The sequence below is a fragment of the Eubalaena glacialis genome, chromosome 4 (assembly GCF_028564815.1).
Source record: "Eubalaena glacialis isolate mEubGla1 chromosome 4, mEubGla1.1.hap2.+ XY, whole genome shotgun sequence".
Classification (NCBI taxonomy): domain Eukaryota; kingdom Metazoa; phylum Chordata; class Mammalia; order Artiodactyla; family Balaenidae; genus Eubalaena; species Eubalaena glacialis.
Genome location: NC_083719.1, coordinates 167,361,509 through 167,388,798, shown reverse-complemented (window position 1 = coordinate 167,388,798; position 27,290 = coordinate 167,361,509). Strand labels below are relative to the sequence as shown.

At 45.2% G+C, this 27,290-nt stretch overlaps 1 protein-coding gene across 4 annotated transcripts in view; it reads right to left on the bottom strand.

Annotated features, from left to right (window-relative positions):
- Positions 1-18,210: 18,210 nt before the first annotated feature.
- Positions 18,211-27,290, bottom strand: part of MAPK9 (mitogen-activated protein kinase 9) — a 58,680-nt gene continuing 49,600 nt past the window's right edge. For 2 of the 4 annotated variants that reach the window (XM_061190048.1, XM_061190049.1), the window contains exons 8-12: positions 26,597-26,779; positions 25,454-25,578; positions 24,366-24,429; positions 22,686-22,757; positions 18,211-21,318 (exon numbers count right to left, since the gene is read on the bottom strand). In XM_061190048.1, the coding sequence (XP_061046031.1) occupies positions 21,176-21,318; positions 22,686-22,757; positions 24,366-24,429; positions 25,454-25,578; positions 26,597-26,779 (587 nt within the window). In that variant the 3' untranslated portion in view covers positions 18,211-21,175. Of the gene's footprint in view, positions 21,324-21,356; positions 21,429-22,685; positions 22,758-24,365; positions 24,430-25,453; positions 25,579-26,596; positions 26,780-27,290 lie in introns of those variants that run through there. The other 2 variants (XM_061190050.1, XM_061190052.1) reach the window with 2 other exon arrangements.

Below are 27,290 nucleotides of genomic sequence, written 5' to 3'. Positions count from 1 at the left end.
TGCATTTGGATGTTTAGTATGATACAGGTGTATTTCAGATCACTTGCAGAAAAGATGGCCTTTTAAATAAATCGTGTTGGGATAGAGGGATAGACATTTGGAAAAAGACTAAATTGGATCTGTAAACTAAGTACAAAACCAAACGAGTATTGGAAAACATAGGTGAATTCCATTACAACTGAGTGTGAGAAAAGCCTTTCTAATTAGGATTCAAAATTTAGATGCAATAAATGAAGGATGATTAAATCAACTATCTAAAAATAGAAAGCTTTTAATGGCAAAACCCACCATAAACAAGTTAAAAAAAACCTGGGAGAAATAGTTGCAATATAACAAAGATAAAGCACTAAATAAATATCTCTTATATGTATTTTGAACAAATTTTTAAATCCAAGTTAAAGAATCCCCCCAAATGCAAAAGGAAATGGACAAAATATATGGACAGGCAATTCGCAGAAAAAAGATAATCAAATGACTCGTAAAAAAATGAAAAGCTGTCTAATTTCACTCATAATAATAGGAATGTAAATTAAAATGCACTGAAATACTATTTCCTGGCTCTTAGATCCACGAGGGTGTGGGGGAAATAGACACTGTGATACCTTGCTGGTAGGAGTGCAAAATTTGGGAAGAGGGGAATCGAGAATAGTTAACAAAATAAATATTTACTTACTCTTCCTTCTTGGAATTAATAATATGCTTCCACAAACACAAGCATTCTATAGGCAAGGTTATCCATTACTCCACTATTTTTAATAGCAAAGGCCTGAAAAAAACCAAATGCCCATCCATAAGACAGTTGAATAAGTAGGCAACAGCCTCAGAATGGAGTACTATGTGGCTCTACAAAAGAATGCGGGAAGTCTCTGTGAACTGGTAAAAAGATATTTTTAACTGAAAAAAGCAAGGCACAAAAAAGATGTACATGTTAACTTTTGTAATAACGCATGAGTGGCTTATTTTGCAAAGGAGACCCAGGAAGAATAAACCAGAAATGATTTCAAATGATTACCCATGGTATGGGAACAAGAAGGAAGAGACAGGGATGGGATTGAGACTTCTAAGTACAGCTTTTCTTTTTTTTCTTTTTCTTTTTTATAGTTTTGACCTTTGGACCATGTAAAACAAATGTTTTACATATTCAAAAAATAAAAGGATATCATAAAGACTAAAGGGAAAAAAACCACCAAACTGTGTGCAAACACAAACAGATGAAACTAATGGTATATCAAATTGAGAACATACTCACATAGTGATGACTTTACAGCCAAAGAAATCCTGAACTTGACCTGGTAGGTTTTGATTGGTAGTGGTTTGGATGTAGTGATTCTGAAACTATTCTGGGTGTATTCTAGGATTAAGCAATTTATTACATATATTTATATTCTGTGGGAACCAGGATCTTACTGTGGGAGAAAGGAGATGGAAACATTAACTTTTAGTTTTAAAAAAGAGCTCTTGGCTCAGTCCACTGAGAAGGCCTAGAGCCAATGACGCCAAGGTAGCAATGAGCACATCTAATGCCCAGATACTGGTTTCTAACCCCACTCCCAACCCCCACTGAAAGACACCAAGGCTTCTTGAGAAATGGCTGACTCTAGGTCTGGGTCAAAGTACAAGTGAGAGTTGGAATAATATTCAAAGACTTATGGGAACATGTCAAAGGATGCAGAGACCAACCTGAACACCCAGCCCAAACAGCCAGCATCTCTTCTCTACACATTCGGGGCAGGCAGGCACTCCTTCCCCTGCCGGGCACAGGGAGATCTGAGATCGGCACCCAGAAGGATGCAGGAAGTGGGGCAGTGCTTGAGACCAAACCAGGTTCTCTTGTCCACCACAGCTAACAACTCCACCACCTGCCGAAGACCCTGCCCTTCTCATGCCCCTGGCCTTGCCAGGATGGCAGACTCCACATCCAGCAGCCAGTTGGCTCATCCTTGAAAATCCCTGGCTCATCCTTGAAAACCCCTGCTCCCTCTCCTGCCCCCTGCAGTCCTCTCCACCCACCTCAGGGACGTCCTTTCAATACTCACAACTCTAAACCCTCCAGGGTCTGCCCACTGCACCCAGAGGAAAATTCAAACTCCACAGCTCACATAACTGGCTCTGTTCCAGCTCCTCCCACCCACCACCTGTGCCTGCTTCAGGGGCCTTGCACCCTCAGATCTTTTTGTGGGAGTTCACATCACAGCCAGTGGTCACTGCTCAGAGACACACTCCCTGACCAGGATAAGGCTCCCCTCCCCCCTCCCCCAGTCTCTACCCTAATTACCCGGTTTTATTTTCTTCCTACCACTTATCTTCTGCCATGACCTTGGTTTTTCCTTTGATTACTTGTTCAGCTTCCTTCTCCCACACCTGCTTGTAAGCACTCACTGGGGCCAGGAGCAGATACCATACAGTAGGAGCTCAATGGATGCTCTAGGCGAGTGAGCCAACAACTCCAGCCACTCCCCTGACTCAGTGGCTGGAGTATGGCTTTTGGAACCACTCCTACCACCGTTGAAACCCTAGCTTTGCCACTTCATGGTCCTGAGACCTTGAATAAGCCGTGTCACCTCTCTAAGCCTCGGTTACTTCAACTCTAAGATGGGGACACAGCACCTGCCCTGCAGGAAAATCTTCCCAGGACACTTCTCTGACTCCTGAGGCTCAGCAGAACACCTGCCTCAGGGGCCCAGGAGGCAGGGGCGGGGGAGCAGGGGTGAGCCCCTCCACCACCCCAAGCTGGCTTGTCTGTCTTTTCAACATCGCTCCCCACGCTGAGCCTGGGGGAGGGTCGGGAGCCTCCCCTTGCCTCTTCCCCTCCCGGCCTCCCTTTCCCCACCTAAACACAGAGAGGAGTGGACTACGGGTTCCCTGGCCCTGCCTGCCGTCACTGAGTGAGGGACACACCCAGAACCCGGAGCTGACCCCACTGTCCCTGCAGGCTCTCTGGCTGCAGCATTGATCCTTTCCTCAATCCGATCCCAGCTTCACAGACACCACCACCCTCTTCTCCCACAGACAAGGCCCTTTCCCTTCCTCGCAACCACTCGGCAGGTCAGCCTTACTGTTCCCATTTCGCAGCTTGGGAAACTGAGGTCTAGTGTTGGGAAGGCCTTGGGTCCAGGCTGGCTTTTCCTGCCACCCGAACAACTGAGGAAGCTTGCTGCTCGCGCCGAATCAAGTGGCGGGGCGAGCGCGGCACAGCCGGTCTCTCGCAACGGCGGCTGGGGGTGTGCCCTCCGCCGGTCCCCTCCCGGTCGCCACCCCTGCCCACGCACCCGCGCCCCTTGGGGCACACTTCCGCGCGCCTCGCAGCCCCTCCCACCTTCCACCACCCCTGCCGCGAGGGCTGCACACTCCCGCGCGCCGCGGTTTTCCGGCCGGCCGACAGGCCGGCCACGCGCACTGTCACCCGCGTGCGCACCTGTGCCCCGGGTCAGCCCTGCGCGTCCCCGGGCAGCGGCCCGGACACCCGCCGTCCCGCCAGGCTCGCAGCCCCGCACCTCCGCGGCGCGACCTACCAGGCACTCGCGCCCCGCCGCCGCCGCAGCCCCTCCCAGCGCCCCTGCCCGCAGCGCCCGTGTCCCGCCCGGCCGTGCCCCAACTCACCGGCTCCCGGTGCGCCCAACCCCGGAGCCCGACCCATGGGCAGCGCCCGCCGCGCCCGCTGCCAGCCGCGGCGCTGCGGACCCGGGCCGCTGCCCGCTGCCTGCCGCACGCGCGGCTCCTGGGCGCAACCCGCCGTGCGCTGGCGGACGGCCCTGTAGCAGCGCGGCGCGGCGCGGCGCCCCCTCGCGGCAGCATGGGGAAGCGCAGGGCGGGCAGGGCGAGGGGAGGGGCTGCGGGAGCCCCTGCCGGGCGGTCCCATTCCCGCTCCCTCCTGAGGCCTCCCATACCCGAGGTGTCCCTGCTCACCAGGCCTCTCCTCTGCTGCAGGCCTCAGGGTCAAGGTCACACGTCCAGCCTTGCATTCAGAACCCTCAGCTGTGACTCGCCTCCCACCCCCGTGGAGGGGGACCCACTACAAGCATCAGATGCCAACCCCCTCCGCCCCAGCATGGCTTCTGCTGGACTCTGCACCTGAACTGCCCCCCACCGACTCCCTCACCTGGAAAACCCCTGGCACCCTAAAATCTGGTTCACCTCTTTTCCTCAAGGCTAGGCTCTGGCCGCCCCTCTGGACTCTCCTCCTGAGATGGCTACTGAACTGTGGTTTGTCTGTGCCCCTGTGCCTTGTGGGCACAGGGTGGGCATCAAAGGGTGGGGAAGAGTGCTCATCAACCCCCAAGCGGCTTCTGTAGGGCAGGTGGTCCCGGGAACTGGCCCACTGGGAGGGTGGGTCACCACTGTGAAGACACTGAGCTACTAAGAGGATAACTAAGAGGATAACCGGTGTGCTATTTCACTTTCAGAATGGAGGAGGGCACCTGAACAAGATCCGGTGACCTTTCTCAGCTGGCTCCACCTGGACATTAAAAGTGTCCTGGTTTGTCCCAGTGTAGAGGTCAGGATATCTGTCTTCTGCTTTAGTCAGGACCTGCCTGAGGAGATGTGGCAGGTTACCCAACCCAACTAGCTTTAGCAAAAATAATTTATTGGCTCATGAAGCATTAAAAGTCCAGGTATTCTGCTTTCAGGAATAGTTAGATGCAGATGCTTAAACATTATGAATAGGAATCCACCTCTCCCATCTCCCAGACCTTCTATGGCAGAATGGCCCCTAGCAGCCCTGGGTTGACACCCTCAGAAAGAGCACACGTGCCTGATATTCCCAAGAGAGCCCAGAGCTGCCGCAGAGGCTCTGAGGAGGCCAGCTCTGGCTATTTCCAAAGACCTGAAGAATGAGGGTTACAGGCCTGGGTGTTGCCTCCCTGGAGCTGAGGGTGAAGTAGCCCTTGTGCTTAGCCTGAGGATGGAGTAGGGCTCTGCTCTAGCATGCCCCAAGGGCTGTTTCCAGAAGACTGGACAAATGAAAACAATAGAGTCCAGCCGGTATCTTGCACAGTTGGCAAAACTGAGGCCTGGAGACAGCAGGCATCTGCCTGGGGCTCATAGATGTATTAGGGCAGGTGGGTTGGTTGGGCTGGGCAGGGAGGCAGCAGGGCCTTGTGACAAGGCTAGGGCCAGAGGCTGGTCCCAGTGAGGGTCATGCCTGAAACCAGTGCCAACGACCAGGCTGTGGTGAAGGGGAAGAAGAAACAGAGGCAGGTTGGGGGAGGTTCCCAGCACGCAGATTCGCCTCGGGGCTTAGGCGCTAAGGCCAGTCCTGAGGCCAGTGGGTCTTCTCTGATTCTCACCCCACGCCCCAAACCCTCAGGTCAGGCCTCAGAGACATGCTGGGGTTCTAGGGAGAGAGGGCTGCATGAGAGGACTCAGAAGAGCTGGCCCACTGACCCGTGACACGCTGAGGCCCGAGCAGCACTTCAGGGCCCCCTCGCAGACTGTAGCTCAGAGGAGGAGGGCCCGTCTCTCCCTATTCCACCCCACCCCTCTCTGTGAGCAAAGGCTTGGGGACCACTGAGGCACTGTTGTCACGCTGGGTGCAGGGTTGGGGCTGCTTGGAGTCGGGGCAGTGCTTGGTGGAGGAACTGAAACCTGTGGACTTGCTTGTGGCCACAGCACATGTCCCAGCTGCCTGAGCGAGGCAGGGCTATGCCTGTGACAGGGAAGAAGGCCGTGTCTCCTGAGGTCTCCTGCATCCTGTCTCACTGCCCCGGAGGTCAGGTATGTGTTGAGAGTACAGCATGTGCTGCAGCCACCACCTCCCAGCAGCTCCTTCAGCCGAGCCTCGAGGCCAGCAGGGAGTTCTGCTCTGAGCTGTCCCCAGCTTGGGGGACACTGGCTGCAGGTGCCGTGGCTAGACCCTGGGAGAGGTCTGGCCCCATGCAGGCACCACATTTTCCCGGGCCCCCCCCACCCCGCCGCCTACCTGCATCCATCAAGTCCCTTTGGCCTGCGCTGCCCCAGCCTAACTTCCCACTCCAGAATATGCCCAGGGACTAGTCCCCGGAGTGTCCGGTGTTGGAACAGAGGGTGAGCAATCCCGAGAGCTATCATCTCAGTCTACTCTGCCCCAGCACCGCCCTGGGACACACCTCTGGTGGATATTTCCTGAGGGCCTATGTGTGCTCTGCACCATGCCGGATGCTAGGATACCGCAGCGAGCTGGACATGGGGTTCTTGCCACCTCAGAGCCCACAGTTTAGAGAGAAGAGACTGAAAACTAACCATACAAACAAAATAATAATAAAAATGATCATTTCAGAGAATCCTAAGTGCCATGAAGTCACCAACACAGGGTGAGGTCTTTGAGTGTGTCCGGGGCTACTTTAGATGGAAGGGCTCAGGAAAGGCCCCTCTGGACACATGGGGTTTGGGCTGAGACCCAAAGGAGGAGTCAGCCCTACAAGGTCTGTGGGAACATTGTCCTTGGCAGAGAGGATAGCAGGAGCAAAGACCCTGTGGCCAGCTTGCACTCCTCTTTTGTGAGAAAGACAGGAGGCAGTTGTGCCTGGAGAGGAGGAGAGGGTGTGGGAGAGTACAGAAGCCCAGTGAAAGGGGCCAGGTCCAGGTCAGGGCCTCCTGGGGGTAAGGAGCTGGGACTCTGTTCTTTGCGTGTGGCCCAGGGGCGGGCTCCACCTCAACTCTGTCAGCAGCCCCTCCAGCAGGAGGTGTACTGGTCGTGACACCCATGAGACCTTTCCCAGCACCCCCAGTCGCTGCCTTGGTTGCCCATGGTCCAGATGGCACCTCCCACCCACATATGGCTCTGGGACCACCTGAATTTGTCCCACCAGCCCAACACTGGGATGGCGGGGCTGGGGTCCTTGTCCACTGAGGAGGCCACCGCTGGAGCTGCTGCACTGAAGTGCACATGAGGGAGGGAGGCAGGCAGGGGACATCTGAGAAGCACAGACCCTGGGCAGGGGCAGGGGGCTGGGGGACTGGGTGATGGGAAGATGAGGAGAAAGTATGAGAAATGAGAGGCAGCTGGGGTCTGGCCAGGGTGGATGGGGGATTTGCTGAGACTGTGGGGCCAGGGAGCTATTAGGGGACATCTGGAGGCAGCTGGACCTGTGGGTGCAGTCTGATGTAGGCCCTCATAGGTGAAGGAAGGAGATCCTGTGGTCCCAGCTGCTGTAGATACTCAGACAGTGGCCAGAGCCTGTGAGGGCCCCTGCAGCATGTCTGCCCCAACTCTTGGCCCAGCTGGAGCAGGTGACTCAGGAACGAGCCTGACACCAAGCAGGCTGCCAAGCACTGGCACCAATAATCAGAGAACAGTGAGGACAATTTTGGCCTCTGGCCAGTGCATTTTATTAGTGAAACCCACAACTCATCCATTCTTGGATCTGGTGAAAACTCATCCTCTCTCGCTGCCCCAGAGGTCAGATCTGTGTTGAGGGTACAGCATGTGCTGCAGTCATCACCTCCCAGCAGCTCCTTGAGCCGAGCTGGCTCTGGTGAAAACTCTGCAAACTTACTATGAGGGCAAATCTCCAGGAGAAAGTCATCACATGGCCAGCCACTGGTGGGGGGGTAACCGTTATGGACTGAACGTGTCCCACTCAAATTCATGTGTTGATTGTGAATCTCTATATTGTACACCTGCAACTTATATAATATTGTACATCAACTATACTTCAATTAAAAAATCTACTATGTATAATATAAATGAACGGCAAGGATATATTGTACAGCACAGGGAATATAACCAATACTTTATAATAACTTTAAATGAAGTATAATCTATAAAAATTTGGAATCACTATGTTGTACACCTGAAACTAATATAATATTGTAAATCAACTATACCTCAATTAAAACACAATTCATATGTTGAAATCCTAAGCCCCAAGGTGACGGTATTTGGAGGTGGGGCCTTTGGGAGGTGAACAGGTCATGAAGGTGGAGCCCTCATGAATGGGATAATCACCCTTATAAAAGGGACCCCACAGAGCTCCCTTGCTCCCTCTGCCAGGTGAGAACACAGTGAGAAGGTGGCCATCTGCAACCTGAAAGAGGGCTCTCACCAGAACCTGACCATGCTGGTACCCTGATCTCAGACTTCCAGCCTGCAGAACTGTCAGAGAGAAATTTCTGTTATTTATAAGCCCCCTGCTCTGTGGTACTTTGTACAGCAGCCTGAGTGGACTAAGACAGTCACATTTAATGACTGTGTATAGACCAGGGCCCTGACCATCCACTGAGTCTGGGCAGGGATCAGGGAGGAGAGAGAGAGTGAGTGTGCTTGTAATATGTGAGTGTGTGTGGCACGTGTGGTGCATGTGTGTGGGAGGTGAGTGTGGGTCTGGTCCCCCATCACAAAGCTCCAGGCTTGGCTGGCTGAGGACAAAGGCTGGCATTACAGATGGGGGGTCCCTGGAAGCGGAGCCTGAGATGAGGTGCAGGTGGTTCATGTAGGAGAGGATCCCAGGGAGCTGGGGAAAAGAGGGAGGGTGAGATAGGGAAGGGTGGACAGCCCATAAAGGGTGCACTGTTCAGATGGTTACTGTCATGGCTGATAAAGGCCTAGACCCTTTAAGGAACTGTACAGGAAGTGTCTCAGCATTCTCCTGCTGGGCAGAGAAATTTATCCATGTCCCCTATACTTCCAGGTTGCTCCTGCATGAAGGCTGAGTGTACATCCACAGCTCAAGCAAAATTCCTGAGGCAGAAAAGCATGAGCTTGAGGCTGGCCACCCCAACACATGCACAGTGCCATCCACCCACCTGTGCTGAATGCAAGCAGGTGAGATTGAGTCTCAGAGTGCAAAACTTGCCTGCCACAGGCCCCCCCGTGGGACACTCAGATTCCCTCAGGTCACCCCCCTTTCCCACCCCTCCCAGAGTCCCCTTGCCTGCAGGCAGCACTTCTGCCAGCTAGGCGGCATAGCTGGGGGTGGCCAACCCTGCCGACTCCTTTCACTGCCTACTGGTTCAGTGGCACGAGGAGCCCAAAGTGGCCCAAAGGAGAGACTGAGGTTCAGAGGAGGCATTATTGGGTGCTGGGGGCAGTGTCCAGCAGAGCCTAAATCTGCAGGCCTGGAAAACACCTCCTGAGGGTCCTCAGCTCCCAAGCTTAGGGGAAAGTATGTGACATGATGGGCCCACCAGGTTCTTGTCAGGAGACTGATGGCATAAACCTCCCCTTCCGTCCTAAGTGCCCTTGGCACCTGCCACAACTTAAGATCTCACTTATCCAAGCTGTCAAATGTCACTGTGCTTAGGAATCACCTGGAGCACTTGAGGAGAGGCAGTGCCCCAAGACCCGCATCAAGACTCAGGTTTGGGGGTCTAGGTGGCCCCACAGTCTGTGCTTGTAACAAGAGCCCCAGGTGATGCTGATGCAGGCAGAAGATGGGTCAAACTTCAAGAAATGCTGATTAAAAAGGGTACACGGTGGTCCCTTCCATTTGTGGTGGGCAGCATAATGGCCCCCACAGATGCCCAAGTCCTAATCCCCAGAACCAGTGAATGTGTGACCTTACACGGTAAAAGGAACTTTGCAGGTGTGACTTAGTTAGGACTTTGAGATGGGGACGTTACCTTGGATTATCAGGGTGAGCCCCATATAATCAATGGGTGCTTAAAGGCAGAAGAGGGAGACAGAAGAAGAGTCAGAGAAAGATGTGAGTATGGAAGCAGGGTCAGAGAGATGCTACTCTGCTGGTTTTGAAGATGGAGCAAGGGGCCAAGAGCCGAGGAATGTGGGTGGCCTTTAGAGGCTGGAAAAAGCAAGGAAACGAATTCTCCCCTAGAACCTGGAGGAGGAACTGGCCTTGCCGACACCTGCTTTAAGCTCAGTGAGACCCATGTGAGACTTCTGACCTACAGAACCGTAAGAAAATACACTTGCATTGTTTTGAGCCACTGTTTGTGGTAATTTGCAATAGTGGTAACAGGAAACTCGGACACCATTCCGCAAGAGAGGCATGGAGAAGGCAGGCAACTTATGCAGGTGGCACAACAGGGCGGGGGCCCAAACCCTGCATGGTTCCCATTAACTGCCCTGGGGGCGGGGTGGGAGGCAGGCAGGTCAGGATCAAGCTGCTGCCCGCCGATGGGCCCACAACCGGGCAGAGTGGATGTGTTATGGGCCTTCCCTGGGAGCTCATTTACAACACAGATGCCCAAGACCTTGGACTCAGAGGGTCTGTGTGAGGCCCAGGAATCTGCATCACGGCATCAAAATGGTTTACCGACCTTCAATTGTTTAGAATTTACCAGCAGAAAAAGCACAGAAGGTGGTTTTAGGACATCCAAATATCCCAAATGTAACGCTGGCAACCTTGATCATGTAAAAGTGTGTGTGAGCAATGTGGCAGTGGAGCCCAGGTTTAACACCCATGTGGTCAAGTGGGACCCACGGAGGCTGCCACAGAGGCAGTGACGTGTGGTTACAGCTGCATCGTAGCAGGCTCATTCCAGTGTGGGGTAAAGGCTGGGCTGTGGCTGGACAAGAGTGGAAGCCAGGAGCCCCTCTAGGCCATCACAGTCACTGCTGAGCTATCTGTTGGAGACGGAGCCAAAAGGATTGGAGCCTCCTTTGCCCAGGCAACTTCTTGTCCTTAGTTGTCAACTCAGCTGGATTAAGTATTTGTGTCTTATTAATGGGACACGGGAGCCTCTCAGCAGGCGTTTGTTGAAAATGAAGGAGTTGCATGAGGGGAAGAGGGGACAGGAGGGGTCCTGGAAGTGCGGACCCCTGGGAAGCATCCTGGCCCAGCTGAGGAGTCCTGACATAGTCCTGTAGAAGGATGCATTTTGATTTTGTGCAGAGGCGGCAGTGTGTCCATGGGGAGTGGGGCTTTCTGCCTCCAGCTAGGCTGCTGGGCTGTTTCTAGACCAGTGGGTTTGGGAAGAGCCTCGGCCAGGCTGTCTGCCTATGCTCAGCAGGGCTCAGCCTCGTTCCACAGGCCCACAGCACACACAAGCCCCAAGTCCTCTCACTGCCACCGCCACACCGCCTTAGTCTTTCCTGGTCTGATGGGTCCGAGGTGGCCCCTCACGGCTGTCACACCCTGCACTTCTCTGCTAGCTCACCCTCACGCGTTTGACATTTGCTGCCTCCTGCTCTTCCCAGAATAAGCCCTGCCACTCCCCAAAGGAAGCTCTTTTCTATTTAGTTTTCTGAGAGTCTAAAACCAAAACAAAAATATGTTATTTATTGAAACAGTTTCAATAAACACCCTTGCATTCGCGAATAAAGAATAAACAATACAATCTTGGATTCAGTTAGCATCTATGAAAAGGGCATAATCTTGATCTGTCTTTATTGAATTTTGGAATCAAGATTAATCCAGCCTCCTAAACTGAGTTGGGTGGCTTTGAAAATCTTGGATAAGTTAGTTTGTTTCTTGAAAATTAGTGAAAAGTGATCTGTAAGATTAATTTTTCCTGGAGAGTATTTGGGGGTGGGAGGGTACCCTTTGATTACCATTTCACTTTCTCTGACAGCCACTGATCCATTCAAGTTTTCTGGAGGCCATCCAGAGCACACCCGCTCCTCTGGCCTCAGACCCCATTTTTGCATGCTCTCTGGCTGTGGGAGCTTATGTTTTCTTCCTGCCTCCATTTCCCCGACTTTAAGATGGAGATGATACTGACCTCATGGAAGTGTTCAGAAGATTAAATAAGTTCGTATGTATGATGTGCATAGTACCATCATTCCTTGAGACAATTTCAGTGCTTTATATTTCTATAGAAATTTGTCTACTTCTTGTAGATTATCACATTTATTAGACTACTGTATATTTTCTTTTATGTCTATAATAACTTCCCTTTTCCACTTTGTCTGTCACTTTCATATTATTTCTTGATCGTATTTCTAGAGGTTTATCTAGCTTATTAATCTTTCAGTTTTGCTGATTTTTTTCTCTCATTTTTATTTTCTAGTTTCTTGTCCCTGTCCGTATCTTTATTATTACTCCTTTTCTGTCTTTAGGCTTGCTCTGTTGCTCTTTTGTCAATCTCCTGACTTGAACATTGAACTCATTAAAAAAAAACTGTCCTGTTTTTCATAAATGTATTTAAGCCTTAGCTGGGTCAAATTTGGCATGCAGTGTTTTTCTGAGGTCATGCAATTTTAGGAATTTCATAATTTTTCTTATGATTTCCTCTTTTACCTAGATTGCTTTTAGAGTATTGTTTAGTTCCCAGATGTGTGAGATCTTTTCAAATTTATTTTGAAATTTATTGCAGTATCACAGAAAAAGTTGTGTATTTTTAACTTTGGAATTATTGAGGCATCCTCTGTGGCCTGGTATATAGTCAATTTCCTTTAAATTCTATGTGTGATCAAAAGGAATTTGCCTATTGGGTATAATATTCTCTATGAGTCCAAGTTTAATAACTGTGGCATTCCAGTCTTCTAGATCTCTGCTAATTTTTCACTTGCTTGACCTGTCAATTTCTGAGAGGAGTGCATTCAAATTTCCACTACATTTTAAAATTTATTTCTCCCCATGGTACTGTCAGTCATTACACACACACACACACACACACACACACACACTGATTCTTTAGTAGGTTTCTCTGAAGTCATGTGGACACATTTACCCACACGAATGCTGCCTATTATAAACACTACTAACATATCCACATTTAATAAAGTATTTATTTATGTATATGTCTATGTATACTTGTGTCTTTGTCTGTAAAGTACATGCATATACCTCATTATACACGAGTTTACAGACACTAAAAAAGTCTGGGGGACTTCCCTGGTGGTGCAGTGGTTAAGAATCTGCCTGCCAATGCAGGGCACACAGGTTTGAGCCCTGGTCCGGGAAGATCCCACATGCTGCGAAGCCACTAAGCCCATGCGCCACAACTACTGAGCCTGTGTTCTAGAGCCACGAGCCACAACTACTGAGCCCGCGCGCCTACAGCCCGTGCTCTGCGACAAGAGAAGCCACCGCAGTGAGAAGCCTGTGCACCGCAATGAAGAGTAGCCCCTACTCACCGCAACTAGGGAAAGGCCATGCACAGCAACGAAGACCCAATGCAGCCATAAATAAATAAATAAATAAATAAATAAATAAATAATTTGTTTAAAAAAAATCTGGTTGCATGTAAAAACAATCAGTGGGGGGAAATTAGTGACTATATGCCAGCATAAATGTGTGTATACAGGAACACATGCATCTATATAAGCAAATGTGCATGCATGCATGTATAGCTGTATGTATGCAGAGAAGGCTCAAGCACATGTGGTAAGATGTTAACCTTTGGGGAATTGGGGTGAGGAAAGGTATACAAGAATCCTTTGGACTATTTCTGCAACTTTTCTGTCAGCCTGAAATTATTTCAAAATAAAAAGTTAAAAACTTAATGAAGTCAGTAGAAAGGACTGGAAGGAATCAGCTTTAAGGAGCTTCCCTGGCCACAGTTACAGCAATTTAAGTCTCCAAAAGAATGACTGGAAATACCCAAAGAAAGAGAAAGTCAGAAATATAAACCTTCTTGTGATACCATTTGAGGTAGGGATTGAACCCACACCCTACTCTGAGCACTGGTTGCTGAAGGGAAGGAACAACACGTGGAGCCTGCCTTTCAGCCAGAGCTGATCCGGGAAGCTCTCCCTGAGAGCAGAGTGACAGCAAATGATGTCAGTGGGATGGCTGAACTAAGGCCTTGTGAAATTCCTGCTCATGGCAAGGATTATCACCTGGGGTTAACTGCACGAGATATGTGGTGGATGGGCCCCCTGCCAAAGTAAGCCCATGTGGATGACTTTCTAGTCATGAGAAAAACACAACTGTGTGACAGAGGACTGGACTGGCATCATCCGAACCCAGAGGTCAATTTTAGCATCGGTGACAGTGGGTCAAAAAGATATGAAATGTCTTCTGGTGTGAGTTCATATGAAGAACACACTATCACTTAAATGTATTATAACCAAAAGATGTGGGTGAATCTATCAAACCTTTGGATATGCATTCCAGATCCAAGAAATACTGGAGATGGAGAGCATGGTCAATGCAACCCCGTGGAAGCAGCCACACAGAGCTAGAGGGTGCACATCCTGCAGGCCAACCTGCCTGACAATCCTGGTGTCATGGAGGATTAAAAGATTCTTAAGAACATGACAACCAGAAACCAGACACCAGGAATGCAAGAGCTTCAACTAGATCCTGGCAGGACACACTAGTAAAAGGACTTTGGGGACACTAGGGAAATCCCAAGGCCCTGGGTATTAAACCAGATGAAAACTTACTGACATGGACAGCTAGAGACCATTAACTGAAAAATGTAGGTTATAAAAAGCATGTACAGTGTGACCTCATTTGGGCAAAAAGCAAAACAAAAAATCATCTAGATATGTATGTGTCCATAGAAAACTATCTGAAAGATATACAATAAAGTATCAAGTGGTCGTCTCTGGATGGGGGAATATGTTGTGTTTAGTTTCTCATTCTTGATTGCGTTTTCACACATATCTTTTTTTATTTAAAAAAGGGAGCAGATGGGACAAGAGGAGGTGGAGAGAATGAGTATAGACTGCTCTTCATTTCTGTTGTGAAGGGGAGCAACTCAAGGGTTAAGCAGCTTTTTCTTTTTAACACAGGTGACATAAAGGTAGGAAATGATGGAGCAGAGGTGGGGAGAGTGACGACACAGGACAGAGATGATTGTAGGAGTGAAGTTCCTGAAAGGGGCCGGGGGTCAGCTCCTGTGGGAGCAGGGAAGGTGGGTGAGGGGAGGAAGAGGCAGGCCTTCACTTGCTGCATTCTATTCCTCTGTCAAGTACCGTTAGGGAGCCATCTTTGAGAATACCTGAGAACAAACACGTACAGCTGAGTGTTCTGGTCAAATAGTTATTTTTTTAAATAGCATCTTTAGTATGATAATTTGCTGCTTAAAAACACCCAAGAAATCAACTTTAATATGGAGAGGTGGACAAACTTAACTATTAGTGAAATTCTGTATGCAACTCTAGCCCAGATTAAAATCAAATAAAAACAAAGTTGCCTGACTGCTATTAGCTGAAAAAAGGCAAGATATGTTCAAGGTGATAAACTGTGCTGGATGGACACAATTCTGTAATCAACAGGCTACTGGAGGGCAGCTTGGCCCCTTGTGGAATCACAGTTGCGTGCACTTCAAAACATCACTTCTTTATTCACGTGGAAAGAAAATAAGGCCAACACTTGTTTCTACCCTGCTCCCCTGCCCACTCACTCACTTATGGACACTGAGACAGCAACTGGTCACATTTCTAAGTGGCCACAAAATCTCAAAGGTGTAGACATGAAGGGGAAGCTGGAGCTCACCACCTTCTCCTCCCAAGAGAAAATAAAAGAATGAACTCTGGGGCTTCCCTGGTGGCGCAGTGGTTGAGAATCTGCCTGCCAATGCGGGGGACACGAGTTCGAGCCCTGGTCTGGGAAGATCCCACATGCCGCGGAGCAGCTGGGCCCGTGAGCCACAATTACTGAGCCTGCGCGTATGGAGCCTGTGCTCTGCAACGGGAGAGGCCGCGATGGTGAGAGGCCTGCGCACCGCGATGAAGAGTGGCCCCCACTTGCCGCAGCTAGAGAAAGCACTCGCACAGAAACGAGGACGCAACACAGCCATAGATAAATAAATAAATAAAATTTAAAACTGCATTCTAAAAAAAAAAAAAAAGAATGAACTCTGAGAACCAGTGCCCGGTGCCAAACTCATTTCTTTTCTTGAAGTAAGTAGATCAGAGACAGCTGCTGAGGTGTCTTCATGATTTCTTTGAGGTGTCCATTAAGATTCTTCTTCCTGACCTCATGGCAAGGTAACACTCCACATGAGCTGAATGACAAGCCATTGGGCTGAGAACCCTACAGAGGAGGCTGGCAAAGTGCTGGCCACATGGCTCCTGTCACTGTGACTGCTGGGTCTGCCTAAAGGCTCCGTCCTGCCGCTCAAGGTTATTAGTCACCTTGTGGATAAATTTTCAGAAGGCCTGTTCATGCTCATAAAACTGACGGATGTCACAAGCTGGCAGACAGAATGCTTATGAAGAATGACAGAATCAGGATTAACTGCAACATCACAAAATCCAGTAATTTTGCTGGATTACAGGCTGTGAGTGTGATGTGGCTGTTAAAGCTAAGGCCACCTGAGACTGTGTTCATTAGTGGGGTCTTGTTTGGAGGGCGTGTGCTCAGGCTGTATCTGAAATACTCGTAGGGTGCACTGAGGTGGTGAGGCTCTGGGGGCTTTTTCATATGAAAGAGGGTTGGGAGAACTTTGAGTTTAAGCTAGAGAAGGGAAGTCTTGGAGCTTACTTTTCCAACTAACGTATTAAAGCCTGTCTCATAAAGGTGGATCAGACTCACTCTATTTCACCAGAAGGAAAGACCTGGGGACCAATGGGTGGAAGTTGTGGGAACCAGGTTTTGGTTCAGTTAAAGAAAGAACTTTCTAACAGTCAAAACTACAAAAAATTCAGTGGGAGGAGCATTCTCTTCATTAAAACCATCTGAGCAGAGGCTGGGTAACCTCTTCAGGTTGATTCCTGCCCTGAATGGCAGTATGAACTAGAGAACCTCTTCGTCCATTCCCACTCTCTATGAAATCTAAGTGCATAGACAAAATAAAGCCAAGAGTTTATTTCAAAGCTCAGCACAGAACTACTTCTTTAAAATGAAGAGATGCATTTAATCACATCTATGTTTCTATGAAGTCTGTATTATAAGCCTATAGTTCCTACCTTGCACCTAAGTTCCATGTGGAAGGAATACTGTAAACGATCCATTTCACTGAACTGAGCCTCTATATGCTCTTTTTGACACAGAACAAGAACACTGACTTGTGCTGGGGCTCAGAGTAAAAATGTCCCTATTTATACCCAAGATCTGTATGTAAAAGTGTCAGAACCACTAAGAGCAGAAAAGGCCAGCAGACCCTCCTTCAGGCTCTGCTTCCCTCTAAGACCACGAAGCATCTAGAAGCTGCTTCTAGAAAGGGGCTCTTAACACGGTATCCACCAGGGTTCAGGATTCCTCAGAAAGTTTGGCAAAATTTTGTGCTCATGGCCTTTTTCTAAGGAGAGGATCACAGTTTTCATCAGACTCTCAAAGGTGTTCATGACGATAAGAAGAGTAAGATCTGCACGAGTGTTACAGCACTCTGAGGGCAATCCTGCTGCTCCCTTCCTGATGTGGGTCAGGGGCTGCGGCTTCCTCACTGTTGTGCAGGGGGTTAGAGAACTGATTCTGGATTTCCCTTCCAACACTAAAGCCCCACAGCACAGAAATGGCATAGCAAACACCCTTGTTCACAAGGACCCCTGGGCCCTGAGGACACAGCGAATGACAGGTTCCCAATGGCCATGACAGGCACATCCCTCTTAAATCATGGTCACATTTGGCTTCAAAGAGACGTCACTGGCCACTCCGTCACTGTTATTATGGATTTTATTACCAGCTTTCCTGATTAAAGACCAAAAATATCAAATAACCGCCTTATTGTCAAAGGTAAGCTTATGCTTAAATTCACACAAGTAGCTACAGAATCTTCAGGAAAGTATATACTAAGTTATTCTGAAATACTACCCTTCCTCCCACCAAAAAAAAATCCCACCCACCTACATGTACCATTTAAGTCAACAAATTAAAAGTATTTTAGTACTATCTACACTGAAAGTGGGAAGGGGGTAAGATAGAGAAATGGAACCCAGATCATTATCAAGAGAAATGTTTTCCTTTTCTAGAAACCTTTAAAATTAAGATTGATACTCATCCATCTGGAATGATTCTAGTCCTTTTAAGCAGTGAAGAGAGTGAGTCATTGTGGGCCCTTCTATTCCTATGGTTTTAAGTAGTAAACATCCTAAAGTGCCTCAAAACTAGAAGCAAAATGAAAGAGGCTCATCCATGCACAAAACCACAAGCACACAACCGCCATTAAGGATCTGAAGTAATACAAGGAAAGACTGACTGATTGGTGGATTCTTCTGGCCACACCTTGTGAGAAAACAATTACTCCGAATACTCAATTTTGCACTGCATGTTTTTGAAAACTCAGATTCAGGAATCTGCAAAATATTTTCAGTAAGAGATCTAACAGAAATGCTTTGCTTTTCAATTTAAAAACATATGCTAATATTGATTGAAATGACGACACTCCAATATCTACCTGTGTTCATGTTAAATCTGTAATCAGAGATGGTGATGTAGAAATGCACAGTCAACTGTCACTTAAAAACACACCACAAAAATTGGACATGCTATACACTTCTCTTTTAAAATGTATTTGTATTATTTTCACCAATCAAAACACACATAATATATTTTATTATAAAACATTAGGCAATGTTACTTTTGAGATATGCAATCTGAAAGGTCACACCTGTGTTTACTACCAGTGTGAAACACCGGAGGAGTTACATTAGAAATCAACCAGACGAATTCATCATACATCATTATCATGACTTACACAGCATCAAATCTGGATTAAACCAGTATCCCATTCAGTGTTTCAACTATGGACTCTGGGTGTCAGTAAGAGGCCCTGCCAAGGGTTTTCTCCTTTCAGCACTGCGGCTCTGAGTTTCATGGTGCAGAGATAAACACAGAGCCCTGTTTCCATCTCCTGTTTCCACAGCTGATCAACACTGAGCAGGATGTGTTTCGAGAATGCTCTCCTACTCTGACAGACTCTGTCTGCTCTCTGGAACCTGTACTTGAAATCAAGACCCAACATAGGGGAGGCAGTCATTTCCTTTTTAACAAAAAACTAAGTCAACAAACAAAACGAACCTAGTCCAAATTCCAGGCTAATAATAAATTACCTGGTTTATAAAAATATGTGTCCAAAATAGTTACTTCAGGGTTGTGTACAATATAAATTACAAAAATAAAATAGAAAACATGAAAAACTGAGCAAATTTTTCAGTTCTTTATCCAACATCAGCATTTATCCATGGAGAGCAGTTTGAAACCATCTGCATTGCACCAGGGCCCTGGCACATCTCGGCTCAGGAGGGAGGACCCTGAAGTGGGGTGAGGTATTTCTATGGAGCTGGGCTGTCTGCAGCCCTGTGGCCTGTCCTAGGTGCACTCACTGATCTCTGATGGAAGGTGGTCTTGGCAGGAAACCCGTCAACACCATCACAGACTCCATCCGTGAACACACAGAGGAATGAGTGAGCAGAAAGCCAATCTGTGCGGCACCTAGCTCCACTTACAAATGGCGCCTGGCTGAATGTACAATCACTCAGTGAAACCTCGATGCATCCTCAGCATCCCTGTGCTGCATATACATAAGCCTAGGACAGATAATGTATTTTTAAGACTCTCACCTTTCTTTTTCTCTTTAAAGATAGATTTAGTAAAGTCTTTTTAAAGAATGTGTATTAGAGAGGAGGCCATTTTAAGATGTTTATATATGTATAGTGATAACTTGCTTCACAAGACCATCAGGCCTCCAAAACCAAAATAATCCTAAGCCATGTAATAGGTGTTTCTGCCTCAATTCAAGTTAGTATTTCCATCTTATAGTTGAATGTGTCTAAACCTCACAATATAAAACTATTTATTACTTCAATATTAATTTTGTTCATCAAGGGTTCCAGTTTCCAGTGATAAGACCAATAAGATACAACTGGTGTAGAAATAATCATATATTTTAGATAATATTTATAATAAACTTTCTTATCAAAGTTCCTCCTCAGAACACATTCTATAGAATGTGAACAATGTTGATCCAATAGCTTCCAAAATAACTAAACACAAGATATGAATTTGTAACAGAATAAGCTCAAGGGAAAAGCATTATGAGCACAGGTAGCCGTATGTGACCATTGTAACTCCATTTCTGCAATGACACTTCAATACTCAGTATTTTACTGAACTTTGAATGATTTCCATATCAGTCTGAAAGTATCAATTTCAGGTGAGCAGTTTAAAATCAGAAAATGTTCAATAGTTAATTATTACCCTTTAGGATATTTCCTCCATATCCCTCAGAAGAGTTTTTCCAGAACATTCATGGATTTCCCTTAGGAAAAGGAAATGCCTCCACAAAGTGGAAAACAAACCACAAACAGGCATTCTGAACCAGTCTGCTTCCTAAAACAGACCAAAGGGGGATTTATGTGGTTTCTTTCAGAGAAGAAAGTCGAGTAAGAATGCTGTGTTGGAAGAGGGAAACTCTGCCTTATGAAATCACGTATCTCACCTTGAGTGACAGAAGGTAAGAAAGGACCCAGTCCAGGCTCAAGCAAAACAAGCACTTAGTAAGTGACTGCAATCATCTTTAGTGATCACTTCATAAAATTCTACTCTAACAGCAGGTGATGGGTTCAAGAATCTATTTGCCATCATATTATTGACACAGGTATTAGGTGGCTAATAAAGAAGGTGAAGTTCTAGGTAGCATTTTAAATTAATAAGTCCAGAAGACCAAGAAAAAAGAGATAGGGAAGATAGGATTTTAAAGGTATATATGTTTTAAGCAGCACAAAACAAAACTTAAAATTTTATCATGCAGTAAAGCTGAATGTACAGTCACCCAGACTAAGACAATTTAGAGAAAACAAAGTGTCCTGGTCTTAGCAGTGGTAATTCTCAGCCCAAAACATGACAAATTTAAGAAAAGTTACATTTTTAATTTATTATATAGATTGAATTATATTCCTTCTGAAATACGAAAGAAAATAACTCATACCCTAAAAGAAGGTAAGATATGATAATATGATGGCGGCCAATTAATACACATAAATCTATTTTTCTGGACAGACACCAAATTACTTAAGAGGATTAAGAGACAATTCTAGAAGCAGCACTACCTTGAAGATTATTTGGCTTTATAAATACTGATTTCCAAAGTGCTAGAGGGCAAGTCTGAGCAAGCATTTGTGGTCACATGCATAAAAGTCCCAACGGTCACTGAGGATGAGAAATTGTCACTATTACTGTACAACTTAAAAAAAAAATTCATCTATTCTAATTGCTCACCTGAAATGACCTTGAACAAAATCTCTAAAAGTGTGGTTTGCACCTTTTTTCTTTAGACATAATCTGCTTCATTTTATAATCTAAGCAAGGCAAGCCTAGTACGACTGAGTAGGGGCAAGGCATCGTGTTTCTTACATGCAGAACATGGAGTTTTTCTATTTGGTTCCATCAACTCCCAAGTATTTCAGGCCCATGGAAGCGAGAGTTCCTTCACTGATGACAAGCTTGTTATTTCTAACTTATCATCGACAACCTTCAAGGGGTCCTGTTGAGGCATCCAGACTGCTGTCTGTGTCTGAGGCCAGCGTCTGCTCAGTGGACATGGATGAAATGTCATTGATAGATGACGACTGAGAAGGAGTGGCGTTGCTACTTACTGCTGCATCTGTGCTAAGAAAACCAAATATAATAAAATCTGAGGCACGACACTGCTGCAAATCCAGGCAATGAGACTTCAGGTCATTTCTCAGCTCTGTCCTTTTGTAGTTTCCTATACTATTAGTATAAACAAGAAGTTAGTTGACTGTACATTTTGAACTTTTCCTGGAGTCTTTCTTTAGGCTCAAAATCCCAATTATTCCTCCGTCTTTCCCTGCAATATTCTCTTTCTTCCCAGTGGCTAAACATCATATATGTACTCATGTATAATCATGTTATTAACTACTTTAAAAATACCTGCTGGTTTTAAAAAGATATTAAAAGAAAATTGCTGAATTTATCCTAAAACTATCAGTATCACAAAAGGCTTAAGCCCAAGTAGGATTCAAGTGTCATCAGACATTTCAATTATAATCATAAACACTTAGTCCAAGGAAAAAAGCATCAACCTTTGAAAAATTCTTTTGCAATAAAAATACCTTCTAAAAGAAGGATTGCATACAAATTAAAAAAGGAAAAAAAAATTAGTGGACTCTCGTTCATTTTATTTTTGCTTTCTAAATCCCCAAAACTGACATGTTAAGGCAAATGAAACTATCCTATTTCCTACTATCTATATTTTAGTCTGGTTTGAACAAAAACAAAACATCCAGGCTCTCAGACGTAAGTCTTAAATTTGTGCTGAGTTAACAACGAGCACCTAAATTCGTATTGAAATTATATAATCTCTAGACACTTGACACATTTGTCATGCTGAATATAAAATTCAAGAATAAAAAGCAGTCCAACATGTACTTACGTGTGTGTGTGTGCATGCGCTTTCCAGTGGGAGTGGAGTGAGAAAATAAATATAACTAAAGAGTTTTGTTTAAGTAGAACCCTACAGGACACCATATATACTATGTCTCTAATACTCATACAGTTACCTAATTGTTAGTCAGACTTCTACCACTAAGTAGAACACGTAGAAAGATGAGAGAATTATATGAACAATTTTCTCAAAAGAAAACCCAATTCCATTTTATCTAGATTCACATTAATTTTCTTTTTTAACTGGTTGGGGGCAGTACAAAGAGGGTCATGCGCATTGAAAAGGCTTTAAATTCAATTTCCTTATCTATTAACGAAACTGACAGCAGCTGTTACAAGGATGAAACAAGAATGTTCATAATATAGTTGGTTCGCTGCCTGGCACATCAGTAAAATGTTAGTTGCCACCACCAGGACAAACCAAAAAGAAGAAGACTATTTCACATAAAGAGTTTTCAAATCCAATGCTGGTCAAGCTGGCACTTAACACACTGTTGCCACTTATAAAAAATGAATAGGGAAAGAAAAATATTATGCAATCAAACTATTAAAGCAATCACTAACCTGAAGGTTGATCTTTCACAACACCATTCTTGCTTCTTTCTTCCCAATCCATTACTTCTTTGTAAATTAGCTCTTCAAATAGAAATGCAAGTTAAAATGCTTCATCAGTTTCTCTGCATCTCAAAATCCTGCTTCCAAATCAATTGGAACCACTCCAAGGGCACTGCGATGTACTATTTTTAATTGTGATAGACAATTAAGTAATATAGTTTACCTAGACCAAAATATAATTTGATCCATTATACCTTTTCAACCCAGCTATTAAGACAGCCAGGGACTTCCCTGGTGGTGTAATGGTTAACAATCCGCCTGCCAATGCAGGGGACACGGGTTCGATCCCTGGTCCGGGAAGATCCCACATGCTGCAGAGCAACTAAGCCCATGTGCCACAACTACTGAGCCTGCGCTCTAGAGCCCGTGAGCCACAACTACTGAGCCTGCATGTCACAACTATGGAAGCTCACACGCCTAGAGCCTGTGCTCCACAAGAGAAGCCACCGCCTGCGCACTGCAACAAATAGTAGCCCCCACTCGCCACAACTAGAGAAAGCCTGTGCAATCAAGACCCAACACAGCCAAAAATAAATTAAAAAAAAAAAAAAAAAAAGGGCAGCCAAAAATGTACAGTAGCTCTGGATCCACAATGGGGGTTTTACAAAGTGGGGGTGAGGGAGAGAGAATGAGAGAGACACACAGAGGGAGAGAGGTGGGGAGAGAGGGAGGGAAAGTACTAGCAAAGTGGCTCTAACAGAACAGTTTAAGTACTGGATATTCTCACATCTTTTTGCACATGTTTTCCTCCATCATTACTGTGGTTCTCCAAAAATAACCCCTCCAGATTGGTCAGAAATTAATCTAATTACCTAAGTTTTTTCTTGGCTTCAATCTCAGTTTTCCTCAATTTTCATTTGTAAGAAAAACTAATTACCTATTAACTAAGCAGCTTCCTAAAATTTTGCTATTCATGAAACAAAATTAGCATATTGCAAGCACTTAGTGAGGCCTATGGGTGTGTGCACATGCAGGTCGTTGGTATCCCTATATCCCGGGGAGGGGCTCTTGGGAAGGACACATCACCATGTTTGACTTGTGCTGACCATAGTTCTCAATTACTACTGATTCTGCTTTTTAATGAAAAATTTTTAGTTCAGCCTCTTTTTTACTGGTTTAGTTTGCTGTGGGTTGTTTGGTTAATCTTATAGTGGTAATAATAACTATCTGCATATTTTTGAACTGCAATTTTCCCCAAACTCTTATTTTAAAACACATATATAACTACATGGCTTACAAATACAGCAGAAGTTCACATGACCCCAGTGGGGTCTCCCACGTCTGCTTTACAAGGACCTGTGAATTGGGGTTACTCAACGATTTGCAACATGTTGTCAAGGTAAGTGTGATACAATCACTGAGTTTAGTTTACAAACCAAGATTTGATAATGTAAGACTGTGTGAAAAAGTCTTTATTTTTCTCTTTTGAAGCAAATAATATGCAATTCATACACGTTCCTCTCTAATTCTGTTATCTTCAAGTTCTTTTTCTACTGGGAAGTGGGAAGAGAGAGGATAAATGGGCTGCAGGGTTTCTTGCCCCCTCTTAGAAAGGCTATTGTCAAAAAGTGATGTTGCCCTGTTGCAAGAAATGTCATAAGTAACAATCAAAATAAGTTCCGTCTTTACCTTTCCATTCTTCAATTGCATGTTCTCTTTCTTCCAACTGGGCATCATAAATTTGAGGTGGTGGCTAAAAATTAAATTACAGGTAAAGTCAATAGTTAAAAGAATAATGAGGCATGAAGAAAAAGAATCACTTTGTAAGACTTCTAAAATATTTATAATATGGACATAGTTTCATTAAATACTTGGCTTATTAAAGATTTCTTTAGAAGTATGATTTTCCATCAGTTTCAGAATCAAAATAATTGAGGAAAAATTAACCAAAAAAATAGAGCTATTATAGTCCTCTTAATAATCACACTCTAAAGACATCTGCCCAAATGTAATTATAAAATTAGTAATCACAGGCTGCTTCCTAGAGATCCACCCTGGACAAGGTACTGTGCTATGAAATACAGAAGCTGCAAAACACATTTCAGGTTTATATTTCTTCCTGTTAGAACTCCCAAACTCAATCCCCAATTCATAAATGGACTGCTTCAAACATTTGCTTAAAATCAGGTGTTTATAAATCAAATTCTTTTCATATAAAACAATGTTTAAAATGGTGGTTAAATGCATAGGCCAAGATGTAATAATGAGCATGCCACTATGTGGTTATTTCACGTCCAGCTAAAGACCATCCATACCAATGCTGCTACAGAAAAATGCACATGAGCACCAAACTCAGAAGTGGAACTCCCCTAGCAGGTTCCTCTGGGGAAGAATGAACAAACTTGTGATTTTCAGCAAGTTTCTTAGCCTGACTGGATGCCTAAACAAGATGATGTAAAGCAAAGCCCAAGGCACAGTGCCAGGTACACAAATGGATGCCTAAAAAAGGTGATATTATGATCACACATCAGCATCTGCATAAATGAAGATAATTATATCACCACAGCATAAGCATGTTCACTCCTGAGGTACTCTGAGTAGAGCCCCAGTAACAAGAGTCCCAAAAGGGGTTGCGACCCATGTTACATGGCCTCGTTGTAATCAGGAGTCCTTTTAAATCTAGGACTTCACGTAGCCATTCCAGACTAACAGACAGAAGGTCCAGGGAAATGTATGCCCTGCCTTTACACATAAGTCTTTTCAAAATAGATGCTTACCGCTTCTGCTTCAGCAGGGTCATACCAAACAGTGATATAAGGGTGACGCAAAGCTTCATCTACAGAGATTCGCTTGTCAGGATCTATCACTAACATTTTTGATAGTAAGTCTCTGGCTTGACTTGCTAGGGTAAAAACAAATATTAGATTAATAAAGTAATAGTGTTAGCCTGAAAATCACACAATAAAGAACTAAATGTGATAGCATAGACAGAACAAAAATATATTAACTTTGAGAAATTGTTGATAGCTTCAAGATTATTAGAGTCTTTTTCTTTAACAGTAAGTCAAGCAGCCACTTCCACTACAAACCAGGCTTTCAAATGTGCTTTCAGCCTCTGAATCTGGGAGGGGAGAAGGACAGGGCACAAGGCTGAGAAGCCACGTCCAGGGAGGGTGCAGGAGCTAAGCTAAGGGTGGCACTGCCAAGAATGCAGGCATGAAGCATAGGCAAGTGTTTTTTCTTGATGCCACATCGAAGTGAAATTAAAACAGACTAAGCCACACAATGATTTCATATTTGCACAGTATAGAACACTTCACAGATACCTCTGCTTTGCCTACCTGTATACAATGTTGGCAACATACACTTTTTTTAAATCTAGAGATTAGTAGTTAGAAAAAAATCCAACAAGTTCAATAACTTGGTTAAATACAAGGCTCACCTAGGTTTCAGCAATTAAAATTCACATGTATAGTATAGGCAAAGAAGAGATGGGGCTTTTCTGAATGAGGCACTGTTTATCTTGATGTAGAGAGAAACAAATCTATTCTTTCCCTTAAAACACTTAGTGATAGGCACAGGAGAAGGGGAGAAGGAGCCTTTTAAAATTTCTGACTCTTCAACTGGGCTAGAATCTTTATTCAAGTATTCTTTATACCTGAAAACTGTTTGAATTCCATTTGCTGTAATTAACATGAGTCTTTCAGACTGATGTAAATATTTTGACCACAGGCTTCAGTTACGTCACTTTATTGAGGACAAAATTTCTAGGTCTTTAAGCTTTCTTTCTGAAATGCCTTCATTCTAGCCTGTAAATGACTTTGAGGGTTTCAACTATTTTGTCTCTCAATGTTCACAGGTTTTAGAATGCAAACATAAAGTGAAAGCTTCACCCAGTATAAGAAAAAAGGATACCTTACTTTTCATTTTGTCTCGTTCAGATTCTGATGGAAATATCCAATCTGGAAAGAGTTCTTCAAATTTGATTCCAGGATACTTTGGTCTGTTTTCTACGTAATTCCTCACAGTTGGCTGAAGTTTCTTCATGAAATCTGCAGATGGTGTTCCTAGCTGCTCAATAACTTTATTCCACTGATCAATATCTAAGGAGTCTCTTGAGGAAAATACAACTGAAATGCCTTATATTCATATTACATAAAGTAGCATCATTCAAAGAAAAACTTAAATTATATTTATACTTATCAACAAGTAATTAACCAGGCCACCTCAGTGGGTCAGCAGAAGCATTCTGAAATAATATTCAAAAAAGGTTTGGGCTCCAAGTTAAGACTATTTAAAAAAAACTCTGCATCTTTATAAACTCTGATCACAGTTTATTAAATCAACACGATGAAGTCTGTATGCCTTCCCATTCTAGATCAAAATAAAGTTATCTTGTAACTGAAGAATACCTATGACTGAAAGGCTTAAACATGAAATTAGGTAGTAATTATATAGGCAAATTGAAATCAGTTCTCATAATAAAACTATGTTAGATCTAAAGCTCCCTGAAGTAGAGAGACCTATCTGACTGCTCAATTTACAGCTGGGAGCCACCCCTGCGGGGCAGGCCTGGAGGGATGGGGTGGATGAGGGGGTGGGCAGGAGCCAAGG